At 43.9% G+C, this 15,644-nt stretch overlaps 1 protein-coding gene across 1 annotated transcript in view; it reads left to right on the plus strand.

Annotated features, from left to right (window-relative positions):
* Window positions 1-15,644, plus strand: part of Amn1 (antagonist of mitotic exit network 1 homolog (S. cerevisiae)) — a 59,642-nt gene that overhangs the window by 10,011 nt on the left and 33,987 nt on the right. Inside the window, exons 2-4 of the mRNA XM_013033411.1 lie at window positions 1,905-2,037; window positions 7,855-7,999; window positions 11,348-11,463. Of these exons, the coding sequence (XP_012888865.1) occupies window positions 1,905-2,037; window positions 7,855-7,999; window positions 11,348-11,463 (394 nt within the window). The remainder of the gene's footprint in view (window positions 1-1,904; window positions 2,038-7,854; window positions 8,000-11,347; window positions 11,464-15,644) is intronic.

Below are 15,644 nucleotides of genomic sequence, written 5' to 3' on the forward strand. Positions count from 1 at the left end.
CTAAGCTTTTTCACTCAAGACTAGCACTCTACTACTGTGAGCTACACTACTGCTTCCGGTTTACTGGTGGTTAATTGGAGATAACAGTCTCATAGACTTTCTAATCCAGAATGGTTTTGAACCACGATTCTCAGATCTTAGCTAAGATTACAGATGTGATCTACTGTTTCTTGGCTTCACATAATTTTTTTAAACCCATATAATTTTTTATCAAAATATTTTAACAAATTTTTGGGGGGGTCCGGTAGTGGGGCCTGAACTCTGGGCCTAGGCGCTGTCCCTCAGCTCTTCACCTCAAGGCTAGCGCTCTACCACTTGAGCCACAGCACCACTTTTTTTTTTTGCTTATGTGGTGCTGAGGAATCGAACCCAGGGCCTGGAGCATGCAAGGCAAGCGCTCTACCACTGAGTCACCTTCCCAGCCCCTTTTAACACAATTTTTTAACAAAATAGAGAAAGAGGGCTGGGATGTAGCTCAGTGGCAAAGCGCTTGCCTAGCAAGCGCAACGTCGTGGGTTCGATCCCCAGTACCAAAAAAGAAAAGACAAAAAAAATACAGTTAAAAAAAAACCCAAACAAACAAAAAAAAACAAAATAGAGAAACAGTGCAGGATTAAGAAATAAAAACTTGAAATGAGTAGCCTCCAATTTAATGTTGATATAGGAAGATATAATTGAAAGCTGGGAGTTGAAGGCGTGGCTTAGCTGGTAGAGCATTAGCCAAAGAGCAAAAAGTATCAGGTACCAAGTTCAAATTGTGGTCTTCAAATCTGGGTGCTAGTAACCATGTCTTAGAATTTAAAAGAATTAGGAAAAGGACAACTAAATAAATTACTTCCTTTTATTAATTTTTAATGTGTTTTGACTTTACATACACTGAGGGTTTTTTTTAGTTTAGTTGTTTTTTTTTGGGGGGGGGCCATGGGGCTTGAACTCTAGGTACTGTCCCTCAGCTCTTCAGCTCAAGGCTGGCATTCTACCACTTGAGCCACAGCACTACTTCCAGTTTTCTAGTGGTTGATTGGAGATAAGAGTCTCACAGACTTTCTTGCACAGGCTGGCTATGAACTGAGAACCATAGATCTCAGCCTCCTTAATAGCTAGGATTACAGGTGTGAGCCACAGGTGCCCAGCTACGCTTAGAATCCTGTGAAATCGAGATTTTTTTTTTTTTTTTGCCAGTCCTGGATCTTGAACTCCAGGCTTGGGCATTGTTTCTGAGTTTCTTTTGCTCAAGGCTAGCACTATACCACTTGAGCACAGCACCACTTCTGGCTTTTTCTGTTTATGTGGTACTGAGGAATTGAACCCAGGGCTTCATGCATGCTAGGCAAGCATTCTACCACTAAGCTACCTCCCCAGCCAAATAATTTCTTTCTTTTTTCTTTTCTTTTTTTTTTTTTTTTGGTGTCAGTCCTGAGGTTTGAACTCAGGGCCTGGGCACTGTCCTTGAGCTTCTTTTGCTCAAGGCTTGCACTCTACCAGTTGAGCCACAGCACCACTTCTGGCTTTTTCTGTTTTTTCAAGATTTTTTTAAACAGTAATGAAAAGGTAAATCGTGTTCATGAAAAAGCAAAATGGTAATACACAGCATTGAAAGGAGCAACCAGCTCAGTGCTAGTGGCTCACGCCTGCAACCCTAGCTACTCAGGAGACTGAGATCTGAAGATCATGGTTCAAAGCCATCACAGGCAGGAAAGTCTGTGAGACACTTATCTCCAAATAGCCAGCAAAATGCTGGAAGTGGAGGTATGACTCAAGTGGTAATGCACCAGCCTTGAGTGGGAAGGGGAGAAACACAAGCAAAAATGTAAAGCTCTGATTTAAGCCCAAGTACCAGCACAGCAAGAAAACAAGAACAACTAGTAGGAACACTGTAACTGGTGATTGTATTTGTATTTCAGGTGCCTTTGGTGCTTCATGGAGAACATTTCCAGATACATCACAGACATTAAGCCTTTGCCTCCCAACATAAAAGATAGGCTGATTAAGATAATGAGTACACAAGGGCGGATAACAGATTCCAATATAAGTGAGGTAAGAGTGTGCTCGCCGGTAAAGCAGGTTATAGTTTACTGTTAAGACACAGTTTCTGATTGTTCTGAAGCAAAGGAATTACAGTAGGGTTAGTAATCATCTAAAAATAATCATATAGCAGCCAGTCTCAGTGGCTCATACCTGTAATCCTGGCTACTCAGATCTGAGATCTGAGGATGACAGTTCGCAGCCAGCCCAAGCAGGAAAGTCTGTGAGACTTAATCTCCATTTAAAAGTTGGAAGTGAGGGGCTGGGAAGGCGGCTCAGTGGTAGAGTGCTTGCCTTGCATGCATGAGGCCCTGGGTTCGATTCCTCAGCACCACATAAGCAAAAAGAAAAAAGCCGGAAGTGGCACTGTGGCTCAAGTGGTAGAGCGCTAGCCTTGAGAGAGCTGAGGGACAGCGCCCAGGCCCAGAGTTCAGGCTCCACGACTGGACCCCCCCTCCCCAAAAATAAAAATGGAAGTGAGGGCTGGGAAGGTGGCTTAATGGTAGAGTGCATGCCTCACATGTATGAGGCCCTGGGTTCAATTCCTCAGCAACAGATAATCAGGAAAAGCCGGAAGCGGTGCTGTGGTTCTAGTGGTAAAGCAGTAGCCTTGGGCTGAAGTGCTGAGGGATAGCGCCCAGGCCCAGAGTTCAGGCCCCACAACCAACAACAACAACAAAAAAAAATGGGAAGTGCAGCTGGGTGCTTGTGGCTCATGCTGGTAATCCTAGCTACTCAGGAGGCTGAGAGAGATCTGAGGATCCAGTTTGAAGCCAGCCCAGGCAGCAAAGTACAAGAGACTCTTTTTTTTTTTTTCTTTGTCAGTCATGGGGCTTGGGCGCTGTCCTTGTGCTCTTCACTCAAGGCAAGTGCTCTACTGCTTGAGCCACAGAGCCACTTCCAGTTTTCTAGTGTTTTAATTGGAGATAAGAGTCTCACAGGATATTCCAGCCCAGGCTGTCTTTGAACAGCGATCCTCAGATCTCAGTCTCCTGAGTAGCTAGGATTACAGGCGTGAGCCACTGGCACCCAGCTTCCATGAGACACTTATCTCCAATATATTACTCAGAAAAAGCTGGAAGTGACACTATGGTTCAAGTGCTGGAGCGCTAGCCTTGAACACAGGGGACAGCTCAGGGACAGAGCCTAGGCCCTGAGTTCAAGCCCCACCACCAACAAAAAAATAAAAGCTGGAAGTGGAATTGTGGCTGAAGTGGCAGAATACTAGCCTTTAGCAAAAGAAATTCATTAAGCCAGGTGCCGATGGCTCACGCCTGTAATCCTAGCTACTCAGGAGGCTGAGATCTGAGGAGTGTGGTTTGATGTCAGCATAGGCTGGATTTTTTTTTCCTGAACTTTTTAAACATTTTTTTTTCCCCTTCTTACACTTAAAAAAAAATACTTCCTGCTGTAGCCAGGGTAACAGGCACACAGCATCACTCCCAGCTTCTACCAAATGGGAGTCTCAGCTGAGTGCTGGTAGATCACACCTATAGTCCTAGCTAGGAGGCTAGGATCTAAGGATCTCAGTTCAAAGAGAGACTAGGCAGAAAAGTCTGAAGGACTCTCTCCAACAAATGAGCTTTATAAACAAGATGTCATATGGTTCTGCCTTCAGTGAGAAGTCTTTACATTTGGGTTTTTGTTGTTGTTGTTTTCTGTGCCTGTACTGGGGCTTCAACTCAGAGCCTTGTTTCTTGCTGAGCTTTTAAGCTCAAGGCTAGGGTTTTGAGCCACAGCTCTGCTTCTAGCTTTTTTTCTGGTTAATTGGAGATAAGAGCTCAGATTTGTCTGCCTGGGCTGGCTTTGAACCCTGATCCCTACATCTCAGCGTCCTGAATAGCTAGGATTACAAGTGAGAGACATCACACCCAGCCCTAACAGTCTTTTGGGGGGGAGGGTGGTCGTGTGGCTTGAACTCTGGGCCTGGGTACTGTCCCTCAGTTGTTCAGTTCAAGGCTAGCACTCTACCACTTGAGCCACAGTGCCACTTCCGGTTTTCTGGTAGTTAATTGGAGATAAGAGTCTCATGGACTTTCCTGCCAAGGCTGGCTTTGAACCATGATCCTCAGATCTCAGCCTCCTGAGAAGCTAGGATTATAGGCATGAGCCACTGGTGCCCAGCTCCTAACAGAGTCTTTTGCATAATTTTTGAAGGGAAACTATATGGGTTCCAAACAGCCTTCTGGTTTTCCAGTATTCTGAAAATAACCTCTTCTGGAATATTGGTTGTGTGGGTCTTACCTAGTTCACATTGGGTTGATCTAAAAAAATAAAAAATAAAAAAAAAGTACATACAGGTGGTCAAAGCTTTTGTGTCAATTAAAATTTCTTGTGTGGCTTTTGTTATGGTTAGCCTTTCTGATTTACTTCCTTCTGGTGTGACCTCCTATACTTTGAGACTAAGGAGTGCTGGGAAGAGACTGTTTGTTCATTCCTTACCAATTCAGTGTGCGATTAATCCTTGTGAGCTATGCTTTACTGTCAACTAATCCTTAGAAGATAGAATAAACAAAAGCAAAGTGAAGCCTGGCACTGGTGGCTCATACCTGTAAACCTAGCTACTTAGGAAGCTGAGATCTGATTATCAGAGTTTGCCAGCCCAGGAAGGAAAGTCAATGAGTCTCTTGTCTGCAATTAACCACCAAAAAGCCAGAAGTGTAGCTGTGGCTCAAGTAGTAGAGAGGTAGCCTTGAGCACAAAAGCTCAGGGACCCTTGTCTATTTACTTTGCCTATCCTGCTCTTTTCCATCTGTTTTTCATATTTCCAGTTTATCTTTTTATGCCTTTTTTTTTGTCAGTCATGGGGCTTGAACTCTGGGCCTGGGCGCTGTCCCTCAGCTCTTCAGCTCAAGGCTAGTGCTCTACCACTTGAGCCACAGCGCCACTTCTGGCTTTTTTCATTTTGGTTATGTGGTGCTGAGGAATGGAACCCAGGGCCTCAGGCATGCAAGGCAAGCGCTCTACCACTAAGCCACCTTCCCAGCCCTTCTTTCAGCATATTATTATGCTTTGGTCCTGCTGTTCTAATTCTTCTGTTCCTGCATTAGGAATCATAATCTAATTTGGTTTTCTTTAGAAATAGGTGTGCTCTGCAAATATCTTGTTGTTGTTGTTTAAGCAGCAAATACCACCCTCCCCCGTACATTCTGTTGTAGCCAGAATGCTGGAGGTCTGACCTCAGTTTGTATCAGCCCTGTTGAGCTGATAAAAGAGGCCTGGAGATGGGCCACAGTGATGCGCCCATACCTCAGCTGGGCACCAGTGGGCTTACTCACACCTGTGACCTGAGCTACTTGGGAGGCTGAGACCAGGAGGATTTCTGTTTCAGGCCAGCCTAGGCAGAAGAGTCCACAAGACACTTCCTCAGTCTCAGCTGGCACTCTTCCACTTAAACCATGTTTCCAGTCTGGCATTTTGCTAATTTGTTGGAGAGTCTTTCAGACTTTTCTGCCTAGTCTCTCTTTGAACTGAGATCCTTAGATCCTAGCCTCCTAGCTAGGACTATAGGTGTGATCTACCAGCACCCAGCTGAGACTCCCATTTGGTAGAAGCTGGGAGTGATGCTGTGTGCCTGTTACCCTGGCTACAGCAGGAAGTATTTTTTTTTTTAAGTGTAAGAAGGGGAAAAAAATGTTTAAAAAGTTCAGGAAAAAAAATCAACCCACAAAACTCTTCCCATGAAATGCTCCAAGAAATTACAACTCAGATGTCAGATAGGCTGTCAGAGCATAATTATAACCCCATCATAATGAATTTCTCTGATGTTATAGAGCAAAACCTAAAGAAACCCTCTAATTAATCACTCACTCCTACTTGACATAAAAATCACTAATATTGGAGGTCACAGGAGAACACGGGGTTGGAACCCAGGTTCTTCTAATAGTAAGTCTAGGCCTTCATTTATTTTATTTATCTTTTTTATTTTATTTTATTTTTTTGGTCTGGGCGTGGGGCCTGAACTCTGGACCTGGTCACTGTCCCTCAGCTCTTCAGCTCAAGGCTAGGGCTCTACCACTTAAGCCACAGCGCCACTTCCAGCTTTTTTTTTTCTGCTTATGTGGTGCTGAGGAATCAAACCCAGGGCCTTGAGCATGCAAGGCAAGCGCTCTACCACTGAGCCACCTTCCCAACCCCAATTTTATTTATCTTTTATTAATAAAATATAGTAATATGGTATTGTTTTAGTAATACAGCATTATTTTAATAATGCATTGATATTATATTTTAATTTTTATTGTTATTAAACACTAGGGTTTCAACTTAGAGCCTCCTCCTTGCTGGACAAATGTATTACTTTTTTTGTTGTTGTTGTTGTTGGTGGTGGTGTTGGGGCTTGTACTCTGGGCCTGCGCACTGTCCCTCAGTTCTTCAGCTCAAGGCTAGCACTCTACCACTTGTGCCACAGTATCACTTCTGGTTTTCTGGTGGTTTATTGGAGATAAGAGTTTCATGGACTTTCCTGTCCGGGCTGGCTTTCTTTGAACCATGATCCTCAGATTTCAGCCTCCTTAGTAGCTAAGATCACAGGTGTGAGCCACTGGTGCCCGGCTAAGTGTATTACTTCTAAGCAAACCATGTATATATTCCCCTGCCTTAGTGCCAGTCATGGGCTTGAACTCAGGGCCTGTCCCTGAGCTTTGTTTTTGCTCAAGGCTAGTGCTCTACCACTTGAACCACAGCTCCTCTTCCAGCCCTGGAGGTTAATTGAAGCCAAGAGTCTCATGGTCTTTCCCCACCCTGGCTGATCTTCTATCAAGATCCTCAGATCTTAACCTCCTGACTAACTAGGATTACAAGCATGAGCCACCAGCACCCAGCAACCCTGTTTATTTTTGAGATGTGGTCTCCCTTCCTGCCTGAGAATGCTCCCGGATTACTGGGGGATCCTCCTATTTCCAATCATTGCTGGAATGACAGACACCAAGGCCCCCCCTTTGCCCCCCTTCTTCCATTGACTTGGAGTCTTGTAGACTAGGGCTAGCCTGGAGCTGAGACCCTCCCAGCCTTCTGCACAGCCAAGGTGACAGGTATGAGCCAGTCCTTAATTACAGCTGGGTGCTGTGTGGGGAGGACTGTCACTCACTGCCAGAGCTCACGCTTTTTAGGTCCAACAATCCTACCATCTCTAGCCTTGTCATCTCCAGCCATGTTATCAGTATATTGTGTTTGGGAATGTTGTACCTCCAGCAGGAAGCAGAGGAGGATTTTTCCTTGTTTTCTATGTCTATCTCCTCATCACATGTTTCTACATTCCTTTTTCTCTCTCTCTCTCTCTCTTTCTTTTTGTCAGTCGTGGGGCTTGAACTCTGGGCCTGGGCGCTGTCCCTCAGCTCTTTAGCTCAAGACTAGTGCTCTATTGAGCCACAGCACCACTTCTGGTTTTCTGGTGGTTTATTGGAGATAAGAGTCTCATAGACTTTCCTGCGCGGGCTGGCTTTGAATCATGACTCTCAGATCTCAGCCTCCTGAGTAGCTAGGATTCTAGCTATTCAGGCTATAGGCATGAGCCACTGGCACCTGGTTGTTTCTACATTCTTTGCTGTATCTTCTCCCAGTGGTACATCTGTCATGAAATTAGTCTATATTTATATTAAATATTAAGAAATATCTTCATAAAATTTATATATTACATCTATTTATATATAATTATACATATAGATATATCTACATAAATATAAGTAAATATTAATATATAAATGTATGTTATAAATATTTCAGTGAATATATACTATATAATTATATAAATGTATATTATTTAAATATATCTATACGGATATATGTCTATTTATAGAAAATTAATTTCTCAAAGTCCTGTATTTGCTGCAGATTTTACATCCTGAAGTGCAAATCCTAGATCTCCGGAGCTGTGATATCTCAGATGTTGCTCTCCAACATGTGTGTACCTGCAAAAAACTGAAGGCATTAAATTTAAATTCCTCACAGGAAAACAGAGTTTCCATAACTTCTGAAGGTATGTTTATACGTACTAAATAATCACACACTGCTACTTAGCATCTGATATAATTTTTTCTATTACCTTTAAATAGTTTTACAAAAAGATTTCATTTCAACATGTCAATAGAAGTACAATGCATTTTATTATTTGTTTATTTGTGACATTACTAGGACTTGAACTTGGAGCCTGGGTGCTATCCCTTAGCTATTTTGCTCAAGGCTGGTGTTCTACAACTTGAGCCACAGCTCAACTTTTGGCTTTTAAGTGATTAATTGGAGATAAGAGTCTCTCAGATTTCCTGCCTAAGCTGATTTTGAACCTCAGTCCTAATATCTCAGCCTCCTGAGTAGCTAGGATTAGAGGCATGAGCCATCTGTACTTATCAGTAAAATATATCTTAATTTAATGACACCGTTTTCCTTCCTTTTGTTGGAGGGGGGGGTGTCCAGTCATGGGGCCTGAACTCTGGGCCTGGGCACTGTCCCTCAGCTCTTCAGCTCAAGGCTAGGGCTCTACCACTTGAGCCACAGTGCCACTTCCGGCTTTTTTCTTTCTGCCTATGTGGTGCTGAGGAATCGAACCCAGGGCCTTGAGCATGCAAGGCAAGCGCTCTACCACTGAGCCACCTTCCCATCCCCTTTTTTTTGTGAGTGTGTGTTGGTTGAGGGCCTTGAACTCTGGGCCTGGATGCTGTCCCTCAGCTTTTCAGCTCAAGGCAAGTGCTCTACCACTTGAGCCACAGCGCCACTTCTGGTTTTCTGGTGGTTAATTGGAAATAAGACTTTTCCTGCCCAGTCTGGGTTTGAACTGTGATCCTCAGATTTCAGCCTCCTAAGTAGCTAGGATTACAGGCATGAGTCACCAGCGCCCAGCTTATGTCACCCTTTCTATCATTCTTCCCCAACTTTCCTATCCCCACCCATCCATGGTATAATTTTATTTTTATTTTTTTGGGTCGGTCGTGGAGCTTGAGCTCTGGGCCTGTGCACTGTCCCTCAGCTCTTCAGCTCAAGGCTAGCATGCTACCACTTGAGCCATAGCACCACTTCTGGCTTTTTTTTTTCTGCTTATGCATGGTATAATTTTAGAACAGAGAAAGGGAAAGTATATTGAAAGAGAGCTGGCACATGTACTTGTCCTGGGGCTTGAATTTAGGGCCTAAGCACTATCCCTGAACTTTTCTTGCTCAGGGCTAGCACTCTAACACTTGAGCCACAATTTTACTTCCAGTTTTTTGCTGGTTAATTGGAGATGAGTCTCAGGGATTTTCCTGACCAGGCTGACTTTGAACACTGATCCTCAGATCTCAGGCTCCTTCGTAGCTAGGATTACAGGCATGAACTACTCACAGCCAGTGGTAATAGCTCTTTTGATTCTATATTACAACAGTATTAATCATCAGTTTGAATGGAAGGAAAGGACAGGGAAGGGAGAGGAAGGGAGGGTAAAAGAAGGAAGGAGAGGAGAAGGAAAAAAGGGAGAACTTGGTTAGAAAAGTAGGTTCCTGAAAATTTTTGTGGACTTATTTCCCAATCATGTTATGCAAACAAACATAAGTCTTTTAAATGTTTACATTAAAAAAGGATGGTGGGGGGGCGGGGGGGGGGAGGAAGGGAAGCTAGGATCTGGTTTAGTGGTAGAGTGTTTGCCTAGCATGCATGAAGCCCGGGTTCGATTCCTCAGTACCATATAAATAGAAAAAAAAAAAACAGAAGTGGTTCTGTGGCTATCCTTGAGCAAAAGAAGTTCAGGGCCAGTGTCCAGGCCCTCAGTTAAAGTCCCAAGATTGGGGGAAAAAAATTCTGTTGGGAAAAAAACAAACTTCATCCCTTCTGACAGCATATTTTCAATTTTCCAGCTGTTTATATACCAACTAGGAATCTAAAATTTAATTCAATTCTGACATTATCTATCTGGATTTAGTAGCAGACCCCACAAATTAATGAAACCCTAAGCCCAACACTGGGAATCTCAACAGAAGTAGACCACCCATCCATAATTAAAAAGCCAAGTAAGGTGCCATGCCTATAATCCTAGCTACTTGAGATGCTGAATCTGAGGATCACAGTTCCAAGCTACCCTGGGCAGGAAAATCTGTGAGACTCTTCTGTACAGTTAACCAGCAAAAAGCCAGAAGTGGAAGTGTTGGTCATGTGGTGGAGTTCTGTTTCTTGAGTGAAAAATCTAAAGGAGAATAGTATTTTCTGGTTCTGAGGTCAAGCCTGAAGACAGGCTAAATAAATAAGAAAAGGAAAAAGAAAGCCAGACACTGGTGGTATAGTGAGGAGGGGCAGTGAGACTACTCAGTCCATAGTGAAAATATAAAAGATTTTATTGAGGAAAAAGTGCTCACACGCCAAGACCGCACCTGGAGTCAGGATCCCAGGAAATAGCCCCAGCTGCCAGCCCACATTGGCTTTTAAGCATTTTGGGTTAGGGTGGGGGAAGGGGGAGGCTGGATGTTGTTTTTAGCCAATGGTTGTTACAAGAAATTCGCACCTTAAGTTTAAATTTCCCGCCAAGGTTTTGCTGGAGGGAATCAGGGGACTAGAACAAAGGGTGGTGATGGTTCCCCTGGGTTAGGACTTCCATTGCTCAGAAAACAGCAGAAGTGGAGTTACAGAGTTAGAGTTATAGGGTTACAGAGTTACAATTACAGTTACTAGCTAAAAGAGCTAGTTACCAGGAAAGTCTTATCCACAGCACACTTACATTTATATCTTAAAATCATTCATTATCCATTTTACACAATCCAGATAAAATATTATATTCCATCTTCCACATCAGTGGCTTATGCCTGTAATCCTAGCTACTCAGGAGGCTGAAATCTCAGGGTTGTGGTTTGAAGCCATTCCAGGCAGTAAAGTCCATGAGATTCTTATTTTCAATTAACCACCAAAAAGCTGATAATGGAGCTATGGCTCAGCTGGTAGAGCACTAGCCTTGAGCAAAAAAGCTCAGGGACAGTGAGTGCCCAGACTGAGTTCAAGCCTCAGGCCCAGCCCATAAAGTTGAAAGGAAGAAGGGAAGAAAGGAAGAAGGGAGGGAGGGATGGAGGAAGGGAAGGAAATAAGGAAGAGAGGGAGGGAGAGAGGAAAGGAGTATTAAAGGAGGAGTTTGGAGCATCCAGAACAGACAGAGTGGTTGATCTTGGTGGGACCTGTGAGGGGCCTGTGTGGTCCAGTTCTGGTTCTGAATGGGTGAAGAATTAGTTTTCTCTTTAGAGGACCAGGCTGGCTCCCCTGAGGTGATTTCTCCTGCTTGAGGGCAAGCTTTGTTAAAGCAGATAATTGCCCTCATTTGGGTATGGCAAGTCCTCACAGACTGCCATTCCTTAGGGGCAGTTTCAGTCCCTGGTCATAGAGATGTTATGGATAAAGCCTGTCCTTTTAATCCCTGGTGACAGCTGGGGAGAAAAAGTGGACTCAGAGACTGGGGTTTCAGAGGAGGTGTTTAAAGTGACAAAGAGACAAATGGAGGTAATTATAAGCCAGTGACCAATGGCCTCTTTGAGAGCTCAGGCTCCCAAGACTGCCTCTATTTCCCAAGTCCTGGTCCCTGGTATGTCTGACTGCACAGGGATGAACCAGCTATAAGCAGTGACCTCCTTCTCAAGGTTCAGTACTTTGGCAGAGTGGCTCACAGAATTCAGGGAATTGGTTTTTTTGTTTTTTGGGATTTTTTTTGCTTCTGGTTATTATATATTATACAAACAGTACCATAAAGGATATAAATTAACAGCCAATAGAGACTCATTGGGTAAGATCTAAAAGAAGCTCTATACAGGGGTTTCTGTTCCCACGGCATGTGTGGAGGTCTCTGCCATCATGTGTCCTTGTTCCAGAGTTCTTGTAATCAGCAGGCACTGGTAGCTCATGCCTGTAATCCTGGCTACTCAGGAGACTGAAAACTGAAGATCATAGTTCAAAGCCAGCCCATGTGGGAAAGTCTACAAGAGTCTTATCTCCAAGGAACCAGTAAAAAAACAAAAGTAGAGCTGTGGTTCCAGAGGTAAAGGCGAAGCAAGCTGAGGCGAGATAGATTAGGGCACAGTAAATGCCAGCCAGGAATTTGGAAACAAACATGGTATACCACTTACACTCCTTCATAAGCTGCAGTATTAGCACAAGGAAAAAGAAAAGAGGAAGAACAGCTTTCTCCATCTGACCTTGCCTCCTGGCCCCAAATAATGAGTGTGCTCTGAAAACTGAGCAGGAACATAAATAAAGACATCAATCCTGGAGAAGCAAACACTTAGGAGAATGACTCCTCCTGGCACAAAGTATTTAATCTCCGGTAAACATCTGTCTTAAAAATATATGGCAGAATGCATTCTTTCTTGAAGGAAGCTGCCCAAACAGAAAGATCAAAGTTTAATGAGACCTGAGCCCAAGTGATAGAGTGCAACACCAAGAGTAACGGGATACCAGGTGCAAAGACAAAGAAAACATTTATCCTACAATAACGTTTAAGCCAAACTATGCCCGATGCACGTGAGGGTTTGCGAGGATTTCCTCTAGAAGTAGGGACTCCTCACTCAGGGTCTTTGACTGTGATCGCAGAATAAGAATTTCTGAACAAGTCATTGTAAGCGCTGACCCAGAAAACCACTCAGATACACAGTCACATAGAAGAAAGAAGCGTTTAATGTCAGCTGGAAGCTAACAGGCTATCTCTCTTGGAATAAAGAGTTGCTAACTGCTCTCAGAGCCGAGCCGTAGAGGTAAATATATTGTCAGGAGTCTGAAGGCAGAAGGGTCTGGGGCAGGAAATCTGAGGCAAAAAACGTTGTAGTCATAGCTGGACACTGGAAATATCAGACAGCCAGGGCAGGACATTCTATAGCTAGCTTGCAGCCAGGAAACCATCCTATATCTGGCATGTAGCAGAGACAATACATTTTATAGCTGTCATGTAGCCAGGGGAAACATTCTATAGCACAGACAATTCTAGAGTTAACATCTTGCGACTATACACTAGGACCCACCTGTGACTGGGACTGTGCATCCAGATTATATTGCTGACGCAGCCTGGGCCAGTGGGAATAGAGAACTGTGGCCAGGCCTGGCCTGTGGATGACACAGGGTAAAGGCTGGCAACTCAGATTAGGGGTGAATAAGCTTATAGTCATGATGGGGAGAAAACTTGACAGAGCTTTATTAAGTAAGCAAGAGACAAGTAGCTAAACAGACAAAAAGACAGGGGCACACTAACAGAGTGAGTGCTCTCGAAAGGAAAGCTCTGTAGCATCAAGGGTATTTATTATAAGATAAAGGAAGGTGGTCTGATTTAAAGTTATGCAAAAAATGGGTATTTATCTCTGCTCTCAATCACTTTTGATGTTGTTATACTCTCTAAGTTCCTGGGTCTTTTTTTGGCGGGGGGGGGGGGGGGGGGTCCAGTCATGAGGCCTGAACTCTGGGCCTAGGTGCTGCCCCTCAGCTCTTCAGCTCAAGGCTAGCTACCACTTGAGCCACAGTGCCACTTCCGGCTTTTTTCTTATGTGGTGCTGAGGAATCGAACCCAGGGCCTCATGTATGCAAGGCAAGCGCTCTACCACTGAGCTACCTTCCCAGCCCCAAGTTCCTGGATCTTATTTACCATCCTAGTTGTTTATGTTTTAGGTCCACCCTTTAATTTCAAAGGACATGTCTTTCAGTAAGTGGTGCATCCTGCCACCAAACAAAAGAAGGCATCCTGGTGTCTATCTTAGAAGCAAAGATAGTGCTCCTATGTTTCTTAAATACCTTGATTCTGGGTTGCCTTCACCGGGCCTCACTTTCCCCTAAAATGACTTTGGTCCCTTAAATCTCTCTCTCTCTCTCTCTCTTTCTCTCTCTCTCCCTTTTTTTTGGGGGGGGGGTTGGTTGTGGGACAGCCTAGGCACTGTCCCTGAGCTCTTCAGCTCAAAGCTAGTTCTCTATCACTTGAGCCACAGCGCCACTTCCGGTATTCTAGTGGTTAATTGGCGATAAGAACCTGGTGACTGTTTTGCCCTGGCTGGCTTTGAACTGTGATACTCAGATCACAGCCTCACAGGCGTGAGCCACCAGCTCTTAGCTGGTCCCTTAATCTTAAGGAAAGTAGATGGATAAATATCTCCTGTATTTAAGTTTTTTTGAATTCCTAGCAAGTGTTTACCATGACCTCATTTTCCCTAATCTATCCTGCCTCACTTTTATCATTCATATATATATATATATATATATATGTATATGTATATGCATATACCTCTGTTGTCAAAGAGCTCCACGTGTCTCCTTTTGAGCACTCACAGTCTGTTAGAGCCTGCCTTTGCATTTCTGCTTGCCTGCTTGTTGACTTAATAAAGCTCTGCCACTTTTTTGTTTGTTTTGCTTTTACCATTGTGACTCTTATTCTGTGATTGAAGTCAAGGACCTGGGAGCAAAACCCTAAGTGGTGTCTAGGGAGAAGCGTCACAAACTCTCACCGGAAGCCATTGACAAAGCGAATGCACGAGGCCCTGAGTTCAAGTTTTATGCCCCAGTATACACAGATACAACATACACACACACACAAACACACACACAACACAGCAAGGTACTAGTTGCTGACCCATATAATCCTAGCTACTCAGTAGGCTGAGATCTGAGGATTGTGGTTCAAAACTCAAGTGGTAGAGTGCTAGTCTTGAGCAAAAACAACTCAGAGAAAGTCCTCAGGCCCTGAGTTCAAGCTACAGTATTGTAAGGTAAATCATCCCAGAAGCCACATTGTAAAATAACAGGCTACAGGCCGGCAGTTGTTGCAAAGCCCTGCAGCACGCAAATACACATAACACAGGTAGGAAACATGCTAAAGAGGAAAGAAATAACAAAAACAATACCAACAAGCACCAATGGAGAGCTGGTGGATAGGCTGGCGGCTAGGCTGGTCAGGGCCTAAACAGGTTGGCACAGGGGGCAGATCCTCAGGAAATTCCCAGTCCCAGGCACTGGACTGACAGATTCAGTAGTCAATCAGCCAAGTGGCCTACTCCTGCCTCCAGGGGTCCAGGCACATCCATCACCTGGGAGGCAGGTGATGGGGAGGGGATGCCAGACTTATATTATAGGCCACCATGTGGCAAATTTGGCGCCAGCCATACCTGACCTCCTTACTTCACAGGACTTTTTTTTTTTGGTTAATTTTTTTTTAATTGTGAAAATATTGTACAAAAGAGTTACAATTACATGGGCAAGATAATGAGTACATTTCTTATCAAGCATTGTAGCCTCCTCCTTTGTTTCCCCTTCCCATCCTCCCCCTGCCCCCCCTTCACTCCCTCCAATCCCCCCCTCCACCCCCCCCCCCACCAAAGTTGTAAAGTTTTAGACATAAGGACTTGTACATCTCATTGTTGCAGTTTTCGACATAACGGCTTGTACATCTCATTGTTGCATTGGGTCCACCTGTATCCCTATTTAAATGATTTGTTTTTCCCCTTCCCTTTGACAAATTATACCATCAAATACAGTGAAAGCAGGGGTTATACTATGGGGGAGGGACATACAAAGCAACAAAGAAGTAATCTTATAAATGTGTTAGAAACAATCGCATGAAATAAAAAATTTTGAATACATATCTTAGGGTTCATTTCCCTAACATCACCTTATCTGACCTTTTCTGCTTGACTCAGACATATACTAGATATTGCAAA

Source organism: Dipodomys ordii, unplaced genomic scaffold (genome assembly GCF_000151885.1).
Source record: "Dipodomys ordii isolate 6190 unplaced genomic scaffold, Dord_2.0 Scaffold167, whole genome shotgun sequence".
Taxonomy (NCBI): domain Eukaryota; kingdom Metazoa; phylum Chordata; class Mammalia; order Rodentia; family Heteromyidae; genus Dipodomys; species Dipodomys ordii.